This window comes from Schistocerca gregaria, chromosome 2 (genome assembly GCF_023897955.1).
Source record: "Schistocerca gregaria isolate iqSchGreg1 chromosome 2, iqSchGreg1.2, whole genome shotgun sequence".
Lineage (NCBI taxonomy): Eukaryota > Metazoa > Arthropoda > Insecta > Orthoptera > Acrididae > Schistocerca > Schistocerca gregaria.
The window spans coordinates 774,348,185-774,373,444 of record NC_064921.1 but is presented as its reverse complement, the minus strand read 5'-3'; the positions used below and the strand labels follow the sequence as shown (position 1 = coordinate 774,373,444).

Sequence of the window (25,260 nt, the reverse complement as noted above, 5' to 3'; positions counted from 1 at the left end):
ACCAAATAGATAGTACCATAAAAGCTGCAGAATGTTGAAAAACTTAATTTTACTGCACTCTGACTCAGAAATAAATACCTAGAACAACCACTAATATCAAATATGAGCAAACACAGAAGATTCTGTGCAGACTATGAAGAAATGAGACCAACATAAAGCCACGTGGCATACCCTTTCCCTTCCAAGTTGGCCAGTCAACAAGGTCAAACACAGCACACTCAACATTGCAAACAAGACTCTTGCATGTGGAAGAAAACTTACATGAATGAAGAGACATATTGAGACTACCACTCACATTAATTGGGCAACTACTGTGAGTTGTGACATAAATGACACTCTTCTCACTAGATACTACAATTGCTTAACTTACCAATCGTCATCTTTCCACTGATGATTTCTGGGCTTTTCTGTGTATCTGCTATTGCTGCTATAGGTATTCCCCAGTTGGCAACAGGTCCCCAGAAGTGTGTGCTGCAACCAATTCACCAAACTTAGTCCTCTTGTCTTGTATTTACTTCTTTGAGAAGAAGTAAATAAGCACCTATTCATATTCCAAGTTATAATCTGTCTAGCAATATTACATGGGTAAGTGAAATAAAAATCGTAAATATGTTTTAAATGATATTTGTTGTGCATACACAGCACAAAGCAGTATCACAATTTGATATGAACAGCCCTCATGCTCAATGTCAGCACGTACAATGTGTGAATTCCAGTAGGTAACATATTTTCTGAGTGCAGCATGTTGTTTACCTCTTCATCAGAAGAGAACTCCTTATCTAGTATGTGTCCGAGTGATCCAAACTTGTGGACATTTCTTGGGGAGAGGTGAATACGAACTTCAGGTCTGTGATTTTTACTACTGCTCTATGAGCCATATGGGGAGAATTGGTGGGTGGTTGGCTGTCTAAGGGACTAAAGAGCGAGGTCATTAGTTTCCTGTTCACAGGACAGTCCACCTGGAATTAGTGATGTCAGCCAGCAATCTGACTGAAAAATGATAGTGTGGAGGAGATGTAAAATCTAGGCACAGAAAGCAATACTGATGTCAGTGAGCAGACGAGGCTGCCCCACCCAGGCTCATCTGTGCTGAGATCTTCAGGATCATGTCTGTTACAGATAGGAGTGGAAAAACTTGGACAAACATAAGTTCTGTGTCCAATGTAAAGGGGGTATCTGATGCCTCCAGGATCACCTACAAGTGAGGACTTAACTGCTGTGGGGGTAGGAACCGACGAGGGACAGTTAGCCCTGGGACCTGCACTCTGTGTATACTTCAGCCACTGGCTGGTGCCAAAATGCTGACCTATAAATTTCCAGGGAGAGGATTTCCTGAAGGGAGCCCTGCCATGAGTAGAAACCGAAGGAGGACACTGCTTTCCCAGTCATGTGCAGGGAAATGCAGTTCTTGAAGATACTGCCACAGGAACCACGAGAATGGAGACAGGGTGGGCAGCATTTCCTCCATGGGCTAATTTACTTGTGCTACTACCAATGATTGACAGTATGGGAATTAAGGGAGCAAGTAGCTAAGATACTGCTGATGACCTGACAGACTTTAAATTCCAAGACTTTCTTTTCCTTAATTAAGGTAGCACACTCTGAGGATTAGGTAGGGTGATCAGCTCCAAAACTAACACAGGGGTGGTTACTCACATGAAGAATTTTCATGAAGCAACTGGCAGGAGTCTCCACAAACTGGACTGTCAACACTATGAGAGCACGCAGGCCCCAAGTGTTTAAATCATTGCACCAGGGGTGGGACATACAGTTTCATATCACGATTTTAACTATATCAGGAAGTAACTATAGTTTAAAAGTGAGGATCAAGGCTCCAGTGTCAACTTTGTTGCCCAGTAGGGCTCAAAATACCCAACATACAAAGTGAAACCCTTGTTTCTCCAAGTTTTTGCTTAATTTCTCATCCACTTGCAGTATTAAGTTCCAGTGACAAATAAAGGCCTGTACCAGGATGTGACAATGACAGATATGTCACCATGTTTCTTGCGAGAAAATGAAACTTGAGGCTGAATAGGAGTCACTGTTTTAATTATGACAGAACTACTTAGAAGTTTACTGACAGAAGACATTTTTTGAAATACTTTTTCAATATTAGCTATAAAGAACACAGGTTTACCAGGTAGAAAGCACCCTTCATCAATCCAGATAACAACCAGTAACTGAGGGAAATCTCTAGTTTCTTTTTATTTTGCTTTATACAAGAACCTACCGACAGTTCATACAGTCTGTGTGGGGCATCTGGTTTCCATTACTTATCAACAAACTACGTCTCAACATGGTAGATGTTCTAATGAATGGTGCAAATTTGTGAAAAGCAAGGAAAGTGGGGAAGCTTACAGCCACAAAGGTAACCTTACTTATGAGGTTGCAATGGCCACTAAACCAACTTTTTGAGCACTGGGTTCACCAGAACTGCTAGAAAAATGTCCACATGGCAAAATACAGAACCCGAATGAAACTTTCAAGGCTCTTATTTGAAAGAGATGTCCAAAGACTGTGTTTGTTTCCAATATGCCAGTGAAGATTCCTCCTTTGTAAGTTGCAAGAGTGTTTAATGAAGGAAATGTGGCAAGACTTCACATCCTCACCAAGTTAGGCTTTACACCTGAATTCTTCACTGAGTAAATACTGCAGATCATCAATAAGCAACGAATCACAGAGGAGACTTCAGTCCAGAATACAGAAAAAAATTGCTAGGCCGTGGAGTAGAGGAGCTAAAAGAGCTGGGGAGTATGATGAAGTGGAAGATGGATATAGGCAGTTTTAGCTAAGGTATCATTTAAAAAATTTTTAAAATGTTTCATCCCAACTTTCAAACGATTTTTCTGCAACTTATGGTTTTCTCCTTCAGGAACACATATATCAAACTATTTGAAGATTTCGATGAAATTTGGCACAGCTATTCTTGTACATAGAAGTAATGTTTAAGCAGAACAAAATTTCAAACTAGACATTAAAACCAGTTTTATGGTTGATAATATATGGAAAATTTGTCTGAAAAAAAAAAGGTTCAAATCCAAAATACCACAGAAAATAATAGAAATAATTTATGAAAAAGTTACTGCACTTAATTGTACATTTATTAATGTAGATTACTATATCATAGAACAAATTAGCCAAATTTTCCTGGAAATGATAAAAGAGTGTACCTTGAAATAGTAATGTAACAAAAAATTCAAAATTATCTCACAGTATTAAAATTTTATTAAAAATTCTGTAAAACTTATTTAAAGCATATCGGATCCCTATACATAAATGTGCAAAATTTCAGTGAGATTGAACCAAAAAAATGACAGACATGGATTTACACAGTTATCTGTGCAACACTGCCACCGTCTCCCCTCAAAATTAATCCAAGTGTAAGTGTAAGCCAACTGTATTTATTTAGAACCATGTCACCATGATCATGATGATGATGATGATGATGATACACACACAGAAAACAAACCATGATTAAAAGAGCACTTACTGTGCTGGCAGCTTTTCCATTGTCTGCTGTTACTGGTGCAGTTTGCACAAAGAATCATGGTTCATAAACATAGCTATTGTTTTGTTGTATTAGGTTAGAACTGAACAATGTGACTGGATTTTTCAGAAAAATCAGAAATAAGACGTACAAGTAGGTTATTACAATGATGAATGTACACCTCTGACTACAGGTACTCTACATATCATATCAGTCTGTTATGGAAATCATACTTTCATGTTGACACTCACTGCTATGGTTCAGTCTGTCAGCACATCTAGTTTTCTTCCATTCACATTAGTTGGCTTTGCCATCTCACAATTAAATTGTCACATTTCACCCTAACCTAGGCCTCAAGCTCCACTACAGGTCAGGTATCAGTAAACCTATTTCTTCCAGTCACCATAGAAATACAAAAATCGGTAAGCAACTTTAAAACTCATAACAACCATATGGCTAAAAGTTATTATGGTGTTCTCTATACTGAAAACAACTGAGCACTGACACGAAGACTGTGTTCCAAAACATCCTAAAAGTGTTCTATAGGATTCAGGTCAGGACTCTGTGCAGGCCAGTCCATTACAGAGATATTATTATGTAACCACTCCACCACAGGCCATGCATTATGAACAGCTGCTCAATAGTGTTCAAAGATGCAATCGCCATCCCCGAATTGCTCTTCAACAGTGCGAACCAAGTAGGTGCTTAAAGCAACAGTGTTGGCCTGTGTTGTGATAGTGCTAAGCAAAACAACAATGTGTGCAAGCCCCCTCCATGATAAACACGACCACACCATAAAACCACCGCCTCCAAATTTTACTGTTGGCACTACACATACTGGCAGATGACATTCACCAGGCATTCACCATATCCACACCCTGCCATATTGTATACTGTGATTCATCACTCATCACCACATTTTTCCACTCTTCAATTGTCCAATGTTTATGCTCCTTACACCAAGCGAAGCATCATTTGGCATTTACCAGTGTGATGTGCGGCTTATGAGCAGCCATTTGACCATGAAATCCAAGTTTTCTCACCTCCTGACTAACTGTCATAGTGCTTGCAGTGGATCCTGATGCAGTTTGGAATTCCTGTGTGATGGTCTGGATAGATGTCTGCCTATTACACAGTACGACCTTCTTCAACTGTCGGCAGTCTGTGTCAGTCAACAGACGAGGTTGGCCTGTACGTTTTTGTGCTGTACGTGTCCCTTCATGTTTCCACTTCACTATCACATCGGAAACAGTGGACCTAGGGATGTTTAGGAGTGTGGAAATCTCACATACAGAGGCATGACACAAGTGACACCCAATCATCTGACCATGTTCCAAGTCCACAAGTTCCACAGAGCACCCCATTCTGCTCTCTCACGATGTCTAACGACTATTAAGGTCACAGATATGGAATACCTGGCAGTAGGTGGCAGCACAATGCACCTAATATGAAAAAAACATATATTTTTGGGGGATGCTTTTGATCACATTGCATATCTTCCACCAAAGGAAGTCATTACATTTAACGATTCTCACTGGCTACTGTAAGTATACTATCACCCATTTGGCTCTTGACCAATATCAACAAACTGCCAGCATCAGGAGGGATGCGAAGGCTCCTGCCATCGTAAGAGCACTTTATCCCGAAACTTATTTGCATTGATGTTGGTTAGAACATGCTGGAAGTTTAATTTAAATGGCCAATGAAAGACTGAAAATAGTATTACAGGAATTTGGAAGATGTTCACATGGAAAATTTTCAGTACCACCAGACTCTTTTCATAAACACAGCTTCAAATCCACCTTGCAGATTAAATCTAAAGTAGCAAAACACCAAGTATACAAATGGTTTGGAGCAAAAGTTTACATTGTGCATTTCAGAAACAACTCTCATACATTTTCGAGCAGAAAATAACATGCTAAAAGTTCTTAAATCAGATATCAATCAGCAAAAAATGAAACTCTGCATACAAAATTTCTAGGCCTACAAATGGATAATCAATCAAGGTGTAATGAACATACTGATCATCTGCTCAGGAAATCAACCTCAGCATGCCTTTCACTAATATCTACTGCACCCTATAATGTTGTCATATTTTGCACATTTTCTCTCGTTGTTATTGTATGGTACAATATTCTGGGAAAATGCTGCAAAGGTGGAAAAAGTTTTTATACTACAAAAAGAGCTGTGGTGTTAGAAACCAGAAAACCTGTAGATGCCTCTTCAAGTACCTTGAGATACTGACATTCACAAGTCCACAGGGTGTATTTACTAATTTATGATACTTGGAGTAAAAGGTGAACTGACATTCACAATAATGACAAAAAAGAAGCGAAGCTTTCACAACGACTCAATAACAATTCTCAGCATAGTGCAAAAAATAGTCATGGACGTTAGAATAAAGGTTTACAATAAGCTCGCAATGAATAGTAAAAAAAAATGACATTAACAACCCTCACATTTTCAAGAGGCGGGTGAACAGAAGCGCCCAATTTCACCTGTCTGCTTTGACCCATGACGTAAAGGTGCTGTGGTGTGTGACGTCATTACGGCACAGAGTTTTGAGTTGGTTGATGTTACTTGTGTTCTCTCTCTCTCTCTCTCTCTCTCTCACACACACACACACACACACACACACACACACACACACACACACACACACACACACACACACACCCTTTTCTCTCACTGCACGCTTATTGTAAACCATTTCTAACATCCATAATTATTTTTTGCACTATATTGAGAATTGTTATTGATCCATCGTGAAAGCTTTGCTTCTTCTGTGTGTGTGTGTGTGTGTGTGTGTGTGTGTGTGTGTGTGTGTGTGTGTGAGAGAGAGAGAGAGAGAGAGAGAGAGAGAGAGAGAGAGAGATATGGCCGACCTACTTTGTAATGCTGAAATTTGTTGGTGTAAGTAATTGTGATTTCTCTCTCTCTCTCTCTCTGTCTCTCGAGTTGTAATATTTTGTGTATTGAATGTGTTTTAATTTACATAGTGATGTTTGATTTTTGAGGTGTTGCGGTTTTCATTTTGTTTTTGGTAGTTGTAGGTGTCAGTAGTTACGGTTGACCTAATAGGTGAAGGGAAATGACCAATTCCAATTTTCATAGTTTTACATGTAGGTACTGGTGTTCTGGTATCATCAGCTGTGATGAAGGGAAATGTCTGATTCCAATTTCCACAGTTGCTGTAGGCGTTGGTGTTTTGGTATCGTCAAGTGCGGATGACCTATATAGGTCAAGGGAAGTGTCCGATTCCTGTAGATTTTGTATTTTTTGTTTGTTTGTCATTCTGCTTGTTTTGGGATTGTGGTGTGTTTTTTTTACTGTTATAGTTTGCTTGTCCCCTCCCTAAAACACCCAGTTTCCCGCAGTTGTCCCATTAGTTTCATTGTATTTTTGGTGGGAGATGTTATTGTCTTATTTATACGTATTTTTGTGTTTGATGCCGTGTGTATGTAGTGTCATGATGCCATGGGTCAAAGCATACGGGTGGAATCTGACACTTCCATAATCCTAAAGAGGCAAGTTAAACAATTCCTCATAAACCATACTTCACACAATTTAAATGAATTTCTAGAGCTATAAGTTGAAGATACTATCATATCATAGGCTAAATGCTACTACAATATTGCTTGCTATGTAATACCTCCCTAAAACACCCAGTTTCCCGCAGTTGTCCCATTAGTTTCATTGTATTTTTGGTGGGAGATGTTATTGTCTTATTTATACGTATTTTTGTGTTTGATGCCGTGTGTATGTAGTGTCATGATGCCATGGGTCAAAGCATACGGGTGGAATCTGACACTTCCATAATCCTAAAGAGGCAAGTTAAACAATTCCTCATAAACCATACTTCACACAATTTAAATGAATTTCTAGAGCTATAAGTTGAAGATACTATCATATCATAGGCTAAATGCTACTACAATATTGCTTGCTATGTAATACTGTAAGCCTTGTATGTATACTGTGTGCAGTATTTTTTTTTAATCTTCTCCTAAATGTAACAATAACAACAACAACAATAATAATAATTTATTATTATTTTATTGTCATTTGGTCATTACAGCAATAGACAACGCCACACGTATTATACAATACACTTGATAATTGTCTGCCCTGGTAGCTGAGTGGTCAGCGTGATGGAATGTCATACCTAAAGGCCTGGGTTTGATTCCCAGCTGGGTCGAACATTTTCCCTGCTCAGGGACTGGGTGTTGTGTTTTGTCCTTATCATCAACATCGTTTCATCCCCATCAACACGCAAGTCGCTGAAGTGATGTCACATTGAAAGACTTGCACCAGGCGAACGGTCTACCCGACATCAGGCCCTAGCAACACGGCATTTCCATTTACTTGATAATTGAAAAGAAACAACAGGACTGTTAGTCTTACAATAATATATTGCAGTTGAAATATTCATTTATGCCATAGGATAGGTGGGTAACTAGCCAGTATTTGTTTGAATGCTTGTACAGGTAATTCTTGTACAAATTGTGGAATCTTATTAAATAACTTGTGCCCCAGGAGTTCATAACTGTTCAGCAACTTTGAAAGTCTGTGGTATGGGGTATAAATGCATCTGTTCCCCCTTGTGCTGTAACAATGCACATTTTCTCTACATTTTTCCTTCTTCTCTGCATTCTTTCACATGTAAATTAAAACATAATATATGTATAAGTTTATTACAATTATGAAATTTTGTTCATGAAAGAATGGTTTACAGTGTGCCCTATAAGAAGAACCAGTAATTACCCTAACAACCTTTTTTGCTGTATTAAAAGATGATATGCACACAACTAGAGTTCCCTCATCAAATAATACCATATGTTAGTACACCCTGGAAGAAAGAAAAATATAATGTTCTAACATGTTTTTTGGATACACAATCCATAAGTCATCTTAACAGATAAATTACTCTTGACAGCTTACCACTAATATATTGTATATACTGACTCCAAGATACTTTATCGTCTAAATATACCCACAAATATTTTACACAACTAAAATCATGTGATGGGAAGCTTGTCTTTCAGACTAATAACCATGTGCTGTGTGTTGTTGCCAATCAATAACAAGCCATTTGCTTTAAACCAGTTGGAAGTTGGGCCATTTTCTTTGCAAGACTGCTGAGATCAATACCACAATGAAAAAAGGTTGTATCACCTGCATATAGAACTTTACCAGACTTCATAAATGATCGCAGGTCAGTGATCATTATGAAGTACAAGAATGGGCCCAATACGGATACTTGGGGAATACCTACCTTAACTTTTTCTATTCTCGACATTTCCTTGCCAACAGGTTACCTTCAATGTAATAAAATTCATTTTTTTCCAGAAGTGGACTTAACTATCCGAAGGGCATCACACACATCCAAGCCTGAGGCAGGATTCGAACCTGCGACCGTAGTATCCGCGTGGTTCTGGACTGAAGCATCTAGAACTGCTCAGCCACAGTGGCCGGCTTTTTAAAGAAACTCTGATCAACTAATATCAGGTCTGATAATAGAATTTCCTACTTCCTCAACTGATTTAATAAAATAATCATTGAATATTTCAGGACATATGTTAATTTTATTGTTTCTTTCATTTTTAGCAATACTATTTACTAGTTTCCATTTTGCTTTGCACATGGTGGTGGAATTCTCAAAACTGCTGAAATTGTGGATTTTTGGCTTTTTCAATGGCTTTTTTACACTCATTCCTATATTTAAGATAGACAGATCTGGCATGGTCAGTCTTCAGACTGTTATAAGCATTGTGCAGCAGCATAACTTGGTTTTTCAGATTTGTTAATTCCTCACTATACTATGGATTTTGTTTGTTTGTGGCCTTGCTTTTGAAGCCTTTGTCAATTATTTATCATTTCTTTATGGGAATGCTGTCATTAAATTGAGTAAAAAATGCTATGGTATTCTGTGCCGTGTCCTTCATTAGAGTACACTACAACCTTCGTACAGAATGTAATTTAACAGTACCAATTACAAATTCAAAACAAATTGGAAGAAAATAGCAGTATTTGATTAGAAATCCTGAAGAGTGGCCTAACTAGCAATGTAAGTGTTTGCTTATGGTGGGAAGGGAAATTAAAGTGGTGATTTTGCGAGCTCTACAATTATTATTGTTGCGTTATTTTAGCACTTACTTTTTTCATTAACGGGCCTGCAATGGCATAGTCCTACAGCTTCTTTTAGCAGTGGCGTAAACTAGCGTTACATGTTTTAAATCTTAAATTTTATGAAAAAAAACCCTCCATGGTTGAGGGAACATTTTCTGCATCTTTTATCCGTGAACCATCCACTACTGTACGTTCTGTGCGCCTAATTACATTTACGATGACGTATACAAATGGGAGTAAATTTGTACAAAAATGTGATATTGTGGCAAAGTTTTCTGTTCCACAATACGCCGAGGCAAAATTATGCAGTCCTACAACTTTGCATTAATTCAAGTTGAATTAATTGCATTTACCTCGTTATTAAATACATTAGTAGCATGCATAAATAAAATCTCCAGAAGGTCATTTCTTCCATTTCACCCAACGCATTTGTATTTTTTCAAAAGTTTTTCTACAAGGTTAAGTAATCAAATAAAGTTACAACAGAGGGTCTAATGCAAGTGTTTCCTGTTTCTATAACTTAGCCTGGAAACCATTATTTTAATACAAATTTTGCTGGATCTTAACCTTCATCTTTTTAAGATTTGGGTAACTCACCTCATAAGATAATCACGAAACTCTTTACTTTTTAGGTGCTCGACGCCTCGTTGTATTAACCTCGATGCCATTTTTCGTTAATTTCGGTGTCGTCCGTTCGATAATGGTCAACAACTATCAAATAGCACTGCAAAAACCCCTTTCGCACTCTCTGAGTTGTTGCACAACTGCTTGCCTCCACACGACTAGCTCGTGAAATGAGCAGTTTTTCGACCTTGAATCAATACGTCGTGTGACAATTATCCTACTTTTATCTTGCATGTAGGTGGGAAAATCCATTCGCAGTAATAATGAGTACATTGTTCCCTAACACAATACTCTCAGTTCGTCCTCTACGAAACAAAAATTTTGTGCTAGACTAGTTAGTCAAACAAGTACCGTTGCTTTCCCCGCTTTTCAAGTTATATGTGTAAAAAACACACAACATCCGTTGTACTTATTTGCTACTTTATCCTTATCGCGACGCATGATCGCAGCTTCGGGAGTAGAAACTGTGACGTAATAGTTTAGACAAACACCCACGATAGTTTTTTATAGATTCCGTAGGTCTTCTCTGATTGGGTTCGCGATAGATAGTCTTAATAGCGGCGATTAAATAACAAAGGGTATACACCGGTAGCAACAGAAATCGCTGCAATGATGTGCAAGCACCTACGTTTGAAAACTGCATATCGTATTTCTCGTCGCAGTTAAACATGTTTGGGATAATATTGCATTTCATTCATCAGGATAACTTTTTTAAAACATGTTAGCCAAAGCTGACATATTTTCTCACTTTTCCTGCTACTGTAGGCCTACGTGTACAACGTTTTAGTACATTCATCTATTTGTGTAAACTCACCTATGAATATAACTAGGTTTAGAGGTTTATGACAAGTAGTTTTATTCATTCTTACGAAAAGATCTGTTAATAGTTCTTAACCATACCCAGCACGATAACGCGTTTTTACTATAGTTTTCATTTTTTAGAATTTTTTTAAATGTTCGAATGTTCATAGGCCTATCACATCACTTGAAGAATTCTATATTTAAGATTATGCCCTATACAGAGAGGCTGTGGTGATACTTGAAAAATAATGTGGTTTTCATGACACTTTGCCCCCCTAAAAAGTTTTTATTTCACCCTTATGTGAAGGTGATGAAAGAAAGTATTGACTGTCTGGTTTAGTAGTTCTGTATTTTTGGATAAAAAAATCATGGAATTTGCCCGTGAATGGAGTACTGTGAGGGCAATACAATATATATGTACCAAATTGATCACTATTAATACCCAGCTTCAGTCACAAACCTCAGTTTTAGATTATTTGACTTAGTCCACATCCACCAGGATAAGATTTTTTTAAAAAATAATTCCCCATCCATGAGGACCATTTTACTTGGGATCTATGGATGGTTCATTGGGATATCTGGTTTTCTTTGTAAATACTTATAGTGTATTCTGGTACGTGGTTTCTAGCAAGTTCTGCAACCTGGAGGATCTCACTTTTGATCTGCATCTACATCTACAATCTGCTGGAATGTAAAACACTAATCCTCTTAGCAGTGTTCTATGAAGTGAAGAGTGACTTTAGAGAGACCACTGATCTTCCATTATTTCAATGCCAAATTACAAAATGGTTTAGGCCAAAAACAGAAGCTTTGGTGGAAGCAGAACTGTGTTAACCACTCAAAACCATCTCTGCTACTGAAAATTGCGTGCAAGAAGCCACACATAAAAATAAAATCTCTGCCAATTTTTTTAGGGTAATTGCTGTGTCAGAAATGCCTTTAGAAAAGAAATTAATTAAACCCTTAACTGAAAAGTCACAAAGTCCATCATTTCTTGTATTACACCAAAATGTCCAGTCATTCAGAAATAAGATTCAAATGCTGGAAGTGTTACTTCAGTCTCAAATAAATCCAGATGTAATATGTATTACCGAACACTGGCTGTCTAAAGAAGAAATTCAGTCAACCTCTATTCCAAGGTACTCATTAACAAGCTTCTATTGTAGGAATTTCTCCACACATGGCGGTACTGCTATATTTGTCAAGGACCAGATAAAATTCAGTGAGGTAGGCCTAAATGAACAGATTGCACTATCTGAAGATAAGGAATTTGAGCTTTCTATGGTTAAGCTGCCTGAATTAAACTATATAATTATAAATGTATACAGAGCACCAAGTAGTAATATTCCAAATTTTATGACCAAATTAGAAGTTCTGCTGAATAGTGTCAGCTGATTAAATATGAGAATAATACTTTGTGGCGATTTTAACATTGATTTATCAAAAAACAGTAATGCTAAACTTGATTTGTTAAACATGACCAAATCCTTTAATATAAACCCCACAATACACTCCCCAACAAGATCAACAGAGCATACTAATTCAATAATTGATCAAATCTTCATAACTGATACTTATTACAAATTCACTGGCGAAGTACTGAGCATGGGATACAGTGACCATGATGCTCAGCTACTGAGTCTTAACATGGAAAATAGTAAAATCAGCCCCAAAAAAGTATTTCAAAGAAGAAACTTTTCAGATGGCAATATTAGGATTTTTAACTTCCTATTAGCTAAGGAAAATTGGGACAGTGTATACATGCAAACAACTGTTGATAATATGTTCTTAAGTTTCCATTACACCTTCCTTTATTACTTTAATACAGCATTTCCTTTTGAAACAAAAACTTCAAGCAATCAAAATAAAAAGTCATGGGTAACAAAAGGAATCAAAATTTCTAGTGAGAGAAACAGATTTCTCCAATATTGCTCCAAAAATACATAGTCACTGAAGAATTTTCTGACTATTGTAAGGCCTACAAAAAAACTTATCTTAGAGTGATTAGACAGGCAAAACATTTATGGAATGACAATTTCATAAGAAACTCTTCAAACAAAATGAAAGCTATGTGGAAAGTTATTAAAAAAGAAACTTGTAGTTCAACACCTAAAAAGGAAAACATTTCTCTAACATTTAATGACTCTAAGGTCACAGATCCATACACAGTTGTAAACAAGTTCAATGAATATTTCACCTCACTGGCAGAAGATCTCATTCAGGCAAACTGCAAGGTATCGTTCTTCAATTCCACCAATACGTCAAACAGCACTAATGCTACAATGTTTGTTTATGAAACAAACCCTGATGAAATTATGAACATAATAAAATTGTTACGCAATAAAATCTCTAGTGGCTATGATGAAGTACCTGACCTCATATTAAAGGTGTGTGCTCCCCATATAGTAAAGCCATTATCAACCATCTACAACCAATCATTAAAAACTGCCATTTTTCCAGATGCTCTCAAAATAGCTTAAGTCTGACCATTACTAAAGAAAGGTTCCCCTGATTTAGTATCCAATTATAGAGCATTATCCATATTAAGCATCTTTTCAAAAATCCTGGAAAAAACTTTTTTATGACAGGCTTATAAATTTCATAAAAAACCACACACCAATCAGCATTCAACAACATGGTTTTAGTAAATCTTTATCCACCCAGACAGCAATTTTTGAACTGTTGGACCACATACTGAAATCAATTGACCAATATAATATAGCTGCAGAGATCTTCTTAGATCTCTCTAAAGCCTTTGATGTACTAGATCATAAAATACTGTTTGCTAAATTGGAAAAAAAGAGGAATAAGAGGTGTGGCTCACAACTGGCTATGCTCTTACGTACAAAACCGCAGACAGAAGTTATCACTTCAATACGATATTAATGTACAGAATAAAATAAATAACACAGTTTTCCTCTCGGAAGAAAGAACAATAAGATATGGTGTTCCCCAGGGTTCTGTTCTAGGGCCACTACTTTTCCTCATTTTTATAGATGTTGAACGTATGAGCCCACAAAAAACTATCCTGTTTGCTGATGATACAAGCATAGTGTTGACTGGATCTAGCCCTGAATCCCTTCAGACAATATCTGATAACTCTATGAAAAAACTTTCTGAGTGGTTTAACAAAAATGGCCTAACTGTTAAAAGTGGGAAAACTGTATGTATCAACTTCCATCTAATTCCCACATCTAGTCAAGAAACTATCCAAGTAAAGTTAAATAATGATAAAATTGAAAATGTAAATGCAACAAAATTTTTGGGTCTGTGGGTCCAACAAAATTTAAAATGGGACACACATATAAACAACTTATCAAAGAAATCTCTCATCATTGTGGTATGGACTAAGAATACTAAAATCTACTACAAGTAAATCCACACTAATGCAAGCATCCCATGCACAGTTCCACTCATGGCTCCGCTATGGAATCATCTTTTGGGGAAATTCAACTCGCAGCACAAATATATTTAAACTACAAAAAAGAGCACTGAGGATAATCTGTGGCCTCAAAAGCTGGAATCCTGTAAATGTCAATTTATAAAACTTAATGTTCTAAGCATCCCATCCCTATTCATTCAAGAAAAAATCCTATTCACCAGGGAATACCTCTCAAGAACAGACAAATTAATCCAAAACAATGATACACACGCTCATTATACCAGAGGGCAATAAAATATCCATCAAATTTTTTCAAGGACATCATCATACCAAAAATATATAACTCATCTGGGTGTAGTATTACACAATAAAATTCCAGAACAAATAAAAAAAGCTCCAGATCCAATATTTAAAAATAAACTAAAGCCATTTCTGACAAAGCACCGTTTCTATTCAGTACAAGAATTCCTGGAAATGAAAAATTATGAAGTTCCTTTGTAAAATACTGTGATTAGAGTAAAATATTCTCTAGGCAAAATAATAACCTAATTTCTACTATACACAACTATGTTTCAGTTTCACTTCCCAAAATGTTTCAACTCGCTTTATGAATGTACAAGTACGCATTCTATTAGTATTAAAACTTAATTGTCTGTGAAATCTCAATGTTAATTTCATGCTTAATGTATTTTTAAATGACATTGTCCTTCTGTTGTGTTTCCAGCTGACATTTTCACTATTCTGTAATCTCAGTGATTATTTGTGCAAATTTAAAGTAGCACTACATTGCCTACATTACCATGTAAATTGTTTGTATTCTCTGAAGTTACTATATTCATCAATGAACAATTTTGTGTACATTTTTTTAAATGGCAGTCCATTGCCTATTTTTTTTATTTCTCCAAACTACATATTTGTTAAGAAAAATGACTTGTCCTATATCATGTGTACTTTGTACAATATGTGTCCACAGGATAAATAAACAAATACAAATACAAATGCCACATACAACAGCAGAACCACAATAGAGAGATAATTGATCTTCCATCATTTCACTGCCACATGCAACAGCAGAACCTCAATACCATTGGTAACAGCAGCAGAGCTGCAATCACCAGTGGCAGCACCTACCCCAGAAGCAGAATCATTAGTATCAGAAACATAGACAACAAGAGAAGAAGCAACACTAACATTGGAAAATGAGGCATCAACACTGGCAGAAATAATAGGAGCCATCCATCCCCTTAACAAGAGAAAAATTCCACCACCTTGTAATCTGAAGGATTTTTTTTTGTAGAAACTGGTGAGAAGAAAACATTGAAGTAAGATGTGTATGAGAAGTTGTGCCAGACAGGTAAAAAAAAAACAATGAAAAAGTTACTTATTGCATTGGAATATATATGGTTTGAAGGCAGCTAATACCAAAATTGAAGAATTGCAAACAATCCTCAACGAAAGCAAATATATCAGATTAGTCTATTTAAATGAGTGTTAACTAGTGAGTCTAAAATTTTTAAATAAACTGGAACATTTCAATGTAGCAAGCAGCTTTTGCAGAAAAGAGGAGTTCCATGGAGGATCATGCATACTTCTCAATACTGCCTAGCATATGAAATGAAGACAGATTTTGATTACTTAAATGGGAAATGCTCTTTTGAAAGTTGCTGTGTTTTACTAAAGAGATAAACACAATAGTCATATTAATTTAAAGAATTCCAGGAAGTTCAATAACTATAATTTTCTTGTATAAACTCCAGCGTCCCCTTGATAAACTTAAGAAGGAACTGAAGAAAAATATTACCATAGCATCTGATTTTAATGTAAATGTGATAAGTCCTGACTATAGCACAAAACAGTTTATTGACTTAATTCAGAAATCTGGTTTTAAACTGAATTTTTGTGTATTCACTAGAGAAAACACTCATTCATCTACTTGTCCAGACAATATCTTAATGAATTATGTGTTTGACTGCAAAAACAAATTCTGTTTCGATTTAATGAATTTCTGATTATTGTGCATCGTTTAATCAGCTTCAATGAATATCTAAACCAAATGTCAAGAAAAGTTTTATGAAAATAAACGTTTCTGAAAATAGCTTGAATCTATTCTGTGATGAGACAGATTCAGTAAAATGGCCTATAGATAATTGTACATCAGCTACTAAAAACTCTGGTAAACTTGTGAAGACATTTTGTAGAGTTGGTCAATGAATCATTCCCATGAAGAATAGGCCACCAAAAAGCCAAAAGTAAACTAAATTTGATTACTACATGATTAAAAATATCTAGTGCTAGAAATCGTGAGCTACTAAAGAGCTGAAATACAGTAAGAATTCTGACTTTATTAAATATGTGAAGCATTACAAAGCTGTATTTAAGAGTGTTGTCAAAACAGCCAAAACAATGTCAAATGACAAGTTCATTTTAGGACATTATAATAAGGCTAAGGCAGTATGGCCTGCTACTAAATCCAAATTAGGTACTCAGTTAATCATCAGAAAATTTCAAAAATTAAACTAAACAACAACACTGTTCTGAATCCTGTTCAAATATTTCAATGCTTCAATGAATTTCTCATAAATGTAGCAAAATCTAAGGGTGAGAGGGTTACTTATCAAAACAGTTGCATCTCTTTGGCCTGGATCAGAATAGTGACCTCCTCATGGCATTTAGTAGTCTCAGCCAAAGATGTAAAAAATTCTATTTTGCCCTTAAAATACAAAAACTCTGCAGGCTGGTATCAAGTACCCACAAACATAATTACATCTGTCTACGATAAAATTGCAAACCCTCTATCATTAATACTCACTCAGTCATTTGGGCAAGCCAACTTTCCTGATGTACTCAAGTATGCAGAGGTTAAACCACTACACAAAGAAAGGATTAAGGGAGAATATCGAAAATTACCATCCTATCTTGATCCTCACAGTGCTATCCAAAGTATTTGAAAAAAAAACAGCCGCAATCTAGATAACAAATTTTATCACAAAACACAATGTTATTCTGAAAAACCCATATGGGTTCCACAAAGGGAAAAGCATCATGAATGTAATCAACAAATTCATTGAAAAAAAATCAGCTCATTACTGGACAAAATCAATAAAGTAGCAGGTATCGTCTGTGACTTCACAAAGGCGTTAGATTCAGTGAATCACTCCATGCTGCTTCATAAACTAGACAGATACAGCATCAGACAAAATGCTCTACAGTGGCTTAGGTCTGTGGCATCTCTGGCGCAAAGTGCTCTATCTCTGATTCTGATCTCTTTGAACTGCATTGTTCTATGTCTTACTCGGCGTGCAACTTGTGTACTGCAATGCTCTGTTCTTCTTACTTCGTCCCTAATAAATGCATTTACAATATTTAAAGTGTGTTATTACTGACCAGCATAACATGATAACTCACGCATCTGTGGATGCACGTCATTGTTCAGTGACACAACTAGAGCTGTCGCCACCTGCTTCTTCACTTCCACCACTGGTTGCGCCATCCCCTTCACAGGACAACTGCATACTATACAAACATGGGCGCAACTGGCTGAAAACCACCACATCCCAACAATTACATCCTTGACTAGCGCAGTTGTATTCACCTACACTAAATAGGATGGTCGTGGAGGGGAGGGGGGGGGAGGAGGAGCGGCTGTGTGAGAACTCCTCCTATTACAGATTATAATTCTTAATTTCATAACACCCTTGTTCTTTGGTGAAGGATTTTATCTTTGTTTTTTGTTCAGTTGTCTAACTGCTTCCCATGTTAGCTATCTACATTAATCTGAGTGTAATTAAAGTGTATGCGTAGTGATAAGTAAAACATGTGAATCAATGAACGGGGTACCACAAAATTATTCACAGTACTCCATGAGTGGAGTCTCTACTAGATGTTCAGCGAAACCTTAGAAAACAACTTGATTATGAAAATTACAAATGTACATATTAAACAAAAATTCTTGGTTTTCTTCTTGCATTAGATCATTCTAACTGCATTTGCAAAGCATTTTTATACACGAAAGGTGTTCAGTTAGCATGCACTAGTGCCAAAGGTTTGCCCAGCCACTGCCGATGTTCAGTTTCTCTTCTGAACCTCAATGAGCAAGCTTACAGGTGTTCATTTAGTGAGGGACAAGAGAAAAAATGTCACTACCAATATTTACATTTGCATTGGTGGAACAGCAGTCTCCATTTTTCGACTCGCAAACCCCTTCTACAATGATCTGAGTTTGATGACCCACTGACTTGTAAGTGTACATACAGTAGAAACGTGCTAAATTTAATTCCAAGAAAAAGATTTATTAATGTTAAATTAACTTAACCTTTAATGGTTAAAAACTGAAGTTACTCTAGCTACCACCTGATAGTTATACAATGCGTAGGCCTAGTTGCAACAATAAATAGAAGTTTCCATTATAATTACTCACCTCCTCCTTGGAATTCATTGAGAAGGTTACACCTGCTTTCCAAAGCACGGAGCTTTGACGTAAGGAACCACAGAAGTTAAATAAAGTCACAAATCACTTTCAGCACAAAGCCTGTTTCTGTATTTATTTTTTAAATAAGCATATGAAGAAAATGACTTTTCGCATAAATATATTTGTGAAAAGAGTAATACAGCCGTTATGACTGTATTGGCTAACACTGAGAACTCCTTTAAACTTTATCAAAAACCAATTAGTGAAAAACATTTATAACTTCAGAGTAACTGAAAATTTCAACAACCTGCTCTTTTTCATTTACACTTAATGTGGATTGTAAAACTGTTGGCTCTTCAAAGGGATTTCGAATCCTATTGTTATTATTGGACATTGCAGGGAAATATTGTCGGGAGGTTTTCCTAAAACTGCAAAGAAGCAGGAATTTGTGGGGAAGGCTTAAATATAATTAATTATTTTCAGTGCATCGTCCGCCACAGATTTAAATACATTGGGCATGTGTTTATAAACAAGAGACTGTCCATGAACGCAACAATGTGTCAAAGAAGCGCTCGGCGCTATCGATTTCTCTTTGGCGACAAACTCAGCATGACATCCTGTCATAGATTTCACACTATCTGAACAAATGCCTACACAGCGAGTCCAGTCTATTGAATTTTCCCGAAGGCATTCGTCGGTCAACTTAAATATCTCTTCTCTCGTAGTTGTCTCCTTCAAGGGTCTGGAGAATAGCAGCTCCTCTTCTATAGACTCCTCTTAATATAACGAACGAAAAGTGACAAAATGGCCAAGTTGCCTACATCAGACGATTCGTCAAACTGAATCGCGAAAGAGGGACTGGCCTGAACTCTTCTCAAAATGTTTATGTATTTCCTACATAATTTCCGATGTCTTTAATCTGACAGTTAATAGTATTGTTGGACAGTGGTGCCATATTGACTTTTTTATGAAAGATCCTTCAAGCATGCACTGTACTAAATCATTTATACATGGTTGCTCCAAATCTTCAGCTACTGAATGAGATTTTGCAGTTTTAGCAGTTCTGTAGCTAACACCATAGGACACTTCAAGGTCATTCTATTTGTCACTGTTTGCAGTAGAAACAAAAGCAGTTAAGTCACTTATCCACTAATTAACTTTTCCTGGTGTTACACATATGTAACAAGGGGAATTACACGGTTAATTTAATTTTGAAATAACAATAATAATAATTATTATTATTATCATGACTATTCTGTAGAAACTTAGGAAACAGTAATAGGCCTAACCTCAAAACCCGCCATTATGGAAAAGACTTTTGGCAAACACTTTGAAATATTTTGCAAGCTCCTTGGGGAATAGAAAACCAAAGGTTATGAAACTATAGGAAGGAGCAGCACAAATGTGAATTGGGCTGTGACGGAAATGCATGAACTGAGTCGAACTGAAAGGCTGCAGCCCATACTCAAAACAGTTAGCACATGTGTCTTTGATATAATGGATTGATTTTCTTATAATCGCTTGTGACTGTTCTCAGCTATTAAGCCTTTGTGTGTTACATTTAGAAAAAAATTGGGGAATTTTTTGTGATGAATATGTACTGTATATGTTGCACATATGCCACATCCATTGCAAAAGTTCTTTTGAAGCTATTGGTTAATAAATAAAATAATGATTCCAAATGGCATCATTGTCACAGAAGTTCACCGTAAGTATAGTCAGTATAAATACATAAACTAATTATTGGTAAGTGTTAAATCTCTTTATTGTATTGTTAATCAATAAAACAGCATGTTTATTTGAACCTTTCATTTATTTTTAACAAAAAAACCATGCTACAAAATTGACTTTTTTACTTATTTACTTACAACGAAATTTTCTGAAACAGTTCTTTTTTGTTAAAACACAATGCAACTTTGCACTTAGAGCATTTAACTCTTGATTATGTCTTTATAAAAAGTCTGCATCTTGATTTTGATTCTAAATGCTCCGGCCAGTGTCCTATTTGGTCAAAGTGCATGTCAGTGACTGGGCGAATTGCCTTTGGCTTTCTTTTGGGAGCAGGTAGACTTAGAGAGTCTGTGGCTGGACGGCCCCTCTTCCTTGCAGGTGTACCAATTCCTTTCTTCAGCAAGGCACTTGATATTTCTGCTCGAAACTACAGCAGTGGTTTATATTTCTCATTTTTCTAAGCGCAATGTCGCCTGCAAAGCAGCCAAGCGTTCACACAACCCATATGTATGAAATGGTAAATAATTCTCAGGTAATACCTCTTGATTTTTGTTTATTCTGTATATTTGGACCAACATATCATAGAGGTCCACTCCTCCCATGTGCACATTATACTCCTACACAATGTTGCGATGTGGAATGTCTATATACACTCTGCTATTTTTACTCCAACATTCCACATTTTCAACAGGTTCCTTGCCTTTATAAGTAGAAATCAGATGGACAGTTTTATTGTAATACCATTTCAAAATTATAATTTCTTTTTCATCTCTGCGGTAATCACAGGTTCCTCTGCATTCTTTTTTCATCTCTGTATCAGTTTTCAGACGGCATCCACCCAATCTGTTTTTTCTTATGGTTCCCACAACATACATTTCTTCATTTCTAAGCTTTACTGCTAGGTTGAGGGAAGTAAACCAGTTGTCTATAAAGAGTTTGAAACTGGTGTGCCTAGGCAAGTTCCTAATCAGCCGAATCACTACGTTTCCACTCATTCCTAATTCAGGATTACTTGCAGTGTTTGTTCCCTTCCCAAAATACATTTCAGAATCATAAATGTAGCCACTTACACCAGCTTGAGCGAATACATTAATGCCCCATTTGTGTGGCTTTGATTTTATAGAATGGCGCAGAGATGTATGTGATTTTAGTGGAATAATAAGTTCTTCAATACTGTTGTATTCTTCAAGTTTGGTTATTAGAAAATTGTTCTTTAGTTGATCTAAAAATTGTTTGACCTTGAACAACTTGTCATGGTGATGTTAAGCAAAAATAGTTCAAATGGCTCTGAGCACTATGGGACTTAACATCTATGGTCATCAGTCCCCTAGATCTTAGAACTACTTAAACCTACCTAACCTAAGGACACCATACAACACCCAGTCATCACAAGGCACAGAAAATCCCTGACCCCGCCGGGAACAGAACCCGGGAACCCGGGCGTGGGAAGCGAGAACACTACCACACGACCACGAGCTGCAGACTGATGGTCATCCCTGGGCAACATATCTGCATTGTCATTCACATGCAAATTCCTCCTCAACTTGTAAAACTAGCAGAGTGGCATCACATCAGCTATCTGATTATAGCTTGTCTCATTTGCCCAATGCATCTTGCAACTCGGCACACTCGCAATACCACTTTGCAAATGAATTTCAATGAACTGTCTTATTTCAATGGAACTAGTGTTTATACTTTGTTCTAACACTTGAGTAGGGTATAGATTTGTCTACGTAACTAAATTGACAATTATAGTCTCGTCAATGAAACTTTCAAAATATTGAAGGGGAGAACATTCTTCACTTGGTGGATCTGAAAACTGCACAGCACTCTAAAGACTATGGATCCTTGCATGTTCATGTATAGCTCCGGCACTTTGCATTTCCCGCTCCTAAAGTTTCAAGCCATACAGATAGGGGAGTTTCATCATCAGTAAGAGCTTCTTCTAAACTGTCCAGATCAGGTTCTGTCTGTAGTACTGATGGATCGTCGTCACTTTCATCATGTGATACAATTTCAGCATCTGAAATTTCAGAATCATCGCCACGCAGAAGAAGAATTTCACATAGAGCCTATAAAGAAAATACGATGCAAGAATGAAAACTACGAAATATATAAGAACAAACACAATTCATTCTTATAATACAAATTCATTTGGCATACCTCATACATACTAATGTATCAATGACTCCAAATGGCGTAATTAGAAATTACATAATAATAACTCAAAAATGTATACATAACTGTATAGTAAACTTACCGTATTTCTTTCCCTTGACCTTGAGGAACTAGGTAAAGTTGGTTCCATAACCAAGAATTTCAGTATGCATAGAATAAAACTAAATACAACAATCGTTGTTCACTCGCAAATGCAGTAGCACAACTCACGACGCTTCTTTGTTCTGCACTTCAAACAAACGGCGAGTCATGAAAGAAAAAGCCACTGCGATCTGTTGGCCAAACTTGGAACTACACAAAGCGATGCCAAACGGCATCATGTAACATCCACGAGATAAAGTTTAGCTACAGTGCGACGAGAGGAAATTATGCATGTAACAGTTATAAACATTTTCTATTCGACATATGAAAATATAGTGAAAACGATGATAAATATTAATTATTTATACAATATTCTATGATGTAATTGGACATGTCAATGTGTATCATACAAAGACAATGATAATTGTAAATTCCTTTTATGATCTGCTCTTGTCTTCCTTTTTTTTTACCTTTTGTTGGCTGGCTTTTGTAGGTTGCAGACACATGTCAAACTTAGGTCTGTTAAGAAATTGTAATTATTTGTTAATTATTACTTGAGAATAGAGTGCATTATTATTATAAATATAAGTGAATAATTATTTGTAATTTTAATTCCTCTCTCAGAAACCATTATCTGTGTTAATTATTTCTTTCTGATTCAAGAAACGCAGCCATTGATGATAGCGACTTGTGTCGCTTTTTTGTCTGTGTTTTCCTTAGAAAAAATCAAATGTTTGCTTGATGAAGTCTAAATAGTGCACAAAACGAAAGTAGAGTTTAATAAGCATTTCAAATACTTATCTTATTTGCTCTAACAATAGAAAGTCTCTAACAATGGTCTCTCGCCATCTCAACAATTATCTCAGCAGCAAATTTAAATTACACAACTATGCAGACATAAATGCCGAATGTAATACAAATGTGTAAAAATAAATGTGCACTGGTGGTCCCAAACTCATTTTAATGAAAATAATTCGAATCAGATTGATGTATGGAGCCGAAATTAACTAAGCACGAGTTGCGAAGAATATTGTTTCAGGTAATATACTTCAGTGTTATGCGCGGCTGATATTCGGTGGTTTTAATTATCACTTTGCTGAAGATAACTATTTCGATAATAATCAATAGTTCTGTTGTATCAACTGTGATTTAGTGACACTTACACAGCTTACGGACAACACTTTAACACGACGTTAACTTGGAGTTCTTTAGCAACTTGACCAAATCTTAAGCAGGGAGAAAAATTATTTAGTAATTACTCAATGTAATAAAATAAGATTATCATTTTCATTTACAAATTAGTTAAATACCAAACCACTGAATAACACAGAAAACGCCACAATCATTGAAGCATTGGGAAGCTCAAAAAAGCCAGGAATACTTAATGATGCCATTTGGAATCACAGACGCAGAAAGGGTATCCTTTTCGACTGTCAGCAGTAAACTAAATATTCAAACCACCCGAAAATGCAAACATACATCAAGGACATGTGTCACAACAAGATTTTTTTTAAAAAAATCGGATGTATAAAGCCTGAGAAATAAAAAAAAGTTGCCGCTACTGTCTGGCTAAGCCTCCTATATTTTTATGTTGAAAGACGTGCAAAAGTCTTGCATTCATTGCGCTAGTTTTAAATTCACACTGAAGCATCAGCCTATCAATATTCTTTATTTCATACCTTACTTCCCTTTCGCGTTTATCGTTGAGAAGGTTGTTTCTAAAATTACTGAAAACCGCTCATTGTTCAGATGAACATGTATGTGAAGTCTAAAGGACATTATCCGAGTTTTCGAGTGCTCGGTGAATTTTTACTTTCGAAAAAGATGGATCAAAGAATTTGCATTAAATTTTACTTAACAGCAGCACCGCATTCAAAATGTTGACTGCGGTTTTTGGCCAATCTACTATGAGTAAGACAAGAGTTTTCGAGTGGTATAAACGTTTCAAAGAGGGTCGAGAAGACGCTGAAGACGTCGAGTAAACATCGCTCAGGAGTTGCTGAATGAAGTCGACAACGATTCAGAACTTCTGAAGAAGGTTATAACAGGTGACAAAACATGGGTATATGAGTATAACGTTGATACCAAGACCGAATTGTCCCAATCGAAACTGTCTGAAGAGCCAAGACGGAAATAAATTGGACAAGTCCGACCACATGACTGAAGGTTCTTCTCACTTTTTCTTCGATTACAGTGGGATAGTGCTTAATAAGTTCCTGCCTTATGGTCGCACAGCCGATAAGGAATACTACCTGCAAGTTCTCGCCGTTTGTGAGAAACAATCCGAAGAAGACCAGAATTATGCCAAAACCGCTCTTGGAAATTGTATCACGATAATGCTCCTGCTCAGATATCAATGCTTTTCCATGCTTTTTTGGCAAAAAAACATAACCGTTATGATGCCTTAACCAGCTTACTTTCCGGACGTGGCCCCCTGCGACT

The 25,260-nt window shown here is 36.5% G+C and overlaps 1 protein-coding gene and 1 long non-coding RNA gene across 2 annotated transcripts; both read right to left on the bottom strand.

The window, feature by feature from the left end:
• Window positions 1–397: 397 nt before the first annotated feature.
• On the bottom strand, window positions 398–10,300 carry LOC126335009 (uncharacterized). Its single transcript, XR_007564798.1, has 3 exons — window positions 10,211–10,300; window positions 7,650–7,824; window positions 398–471 (listed from the first exon to the last, which is right to left on the bottom strand). It is a non-coding gene; the product is annotated as an uncharacterized LOC126335009 (long non-coding RNA).
• Window positions 10,301–21,176: 10,876 nt separating this feature from the next.
• Window positions 21,177–22,171, bottom strand: LOC126335970 (piggyBac transposable element-derived protein 3-like). The gene is made up of 2 exons (XM_049999448.1): window positions 22,117–22,171; window positions 21,177–21,781 (listed from the first exon to the last, which is right to left on the bottom strand). The coding sequence occupies exons 1-2, from the start codon at window positions 22,169–22,171 to the stop codon at window positions 21,177–21,179; spliced, it is 660 nt and encodes a 219-aa protein (XP_049855405.1).
• Window positions 22,172–25,260: the final 3,089 nt, after the last annotated feature.

What these genes read in the sequence shown, in the direction of transcription:
- LOC126335970 (XM_049999448.1), bottom strand. Translation starts at nt 22,171, where the DNA reads ATGCATTGGGCAAATGAGACAAGCTATAATCAGATAGCTGATGTGATG. An exon ending in AGCTGATGTGATGCCACTCT is followed by an intron (nt 21,782 to 22,116) that starts GCTAGTTTTACA and finishes AACAATTTTTAG; the next exon opens with ATCAACTAAAGAACAATTTT.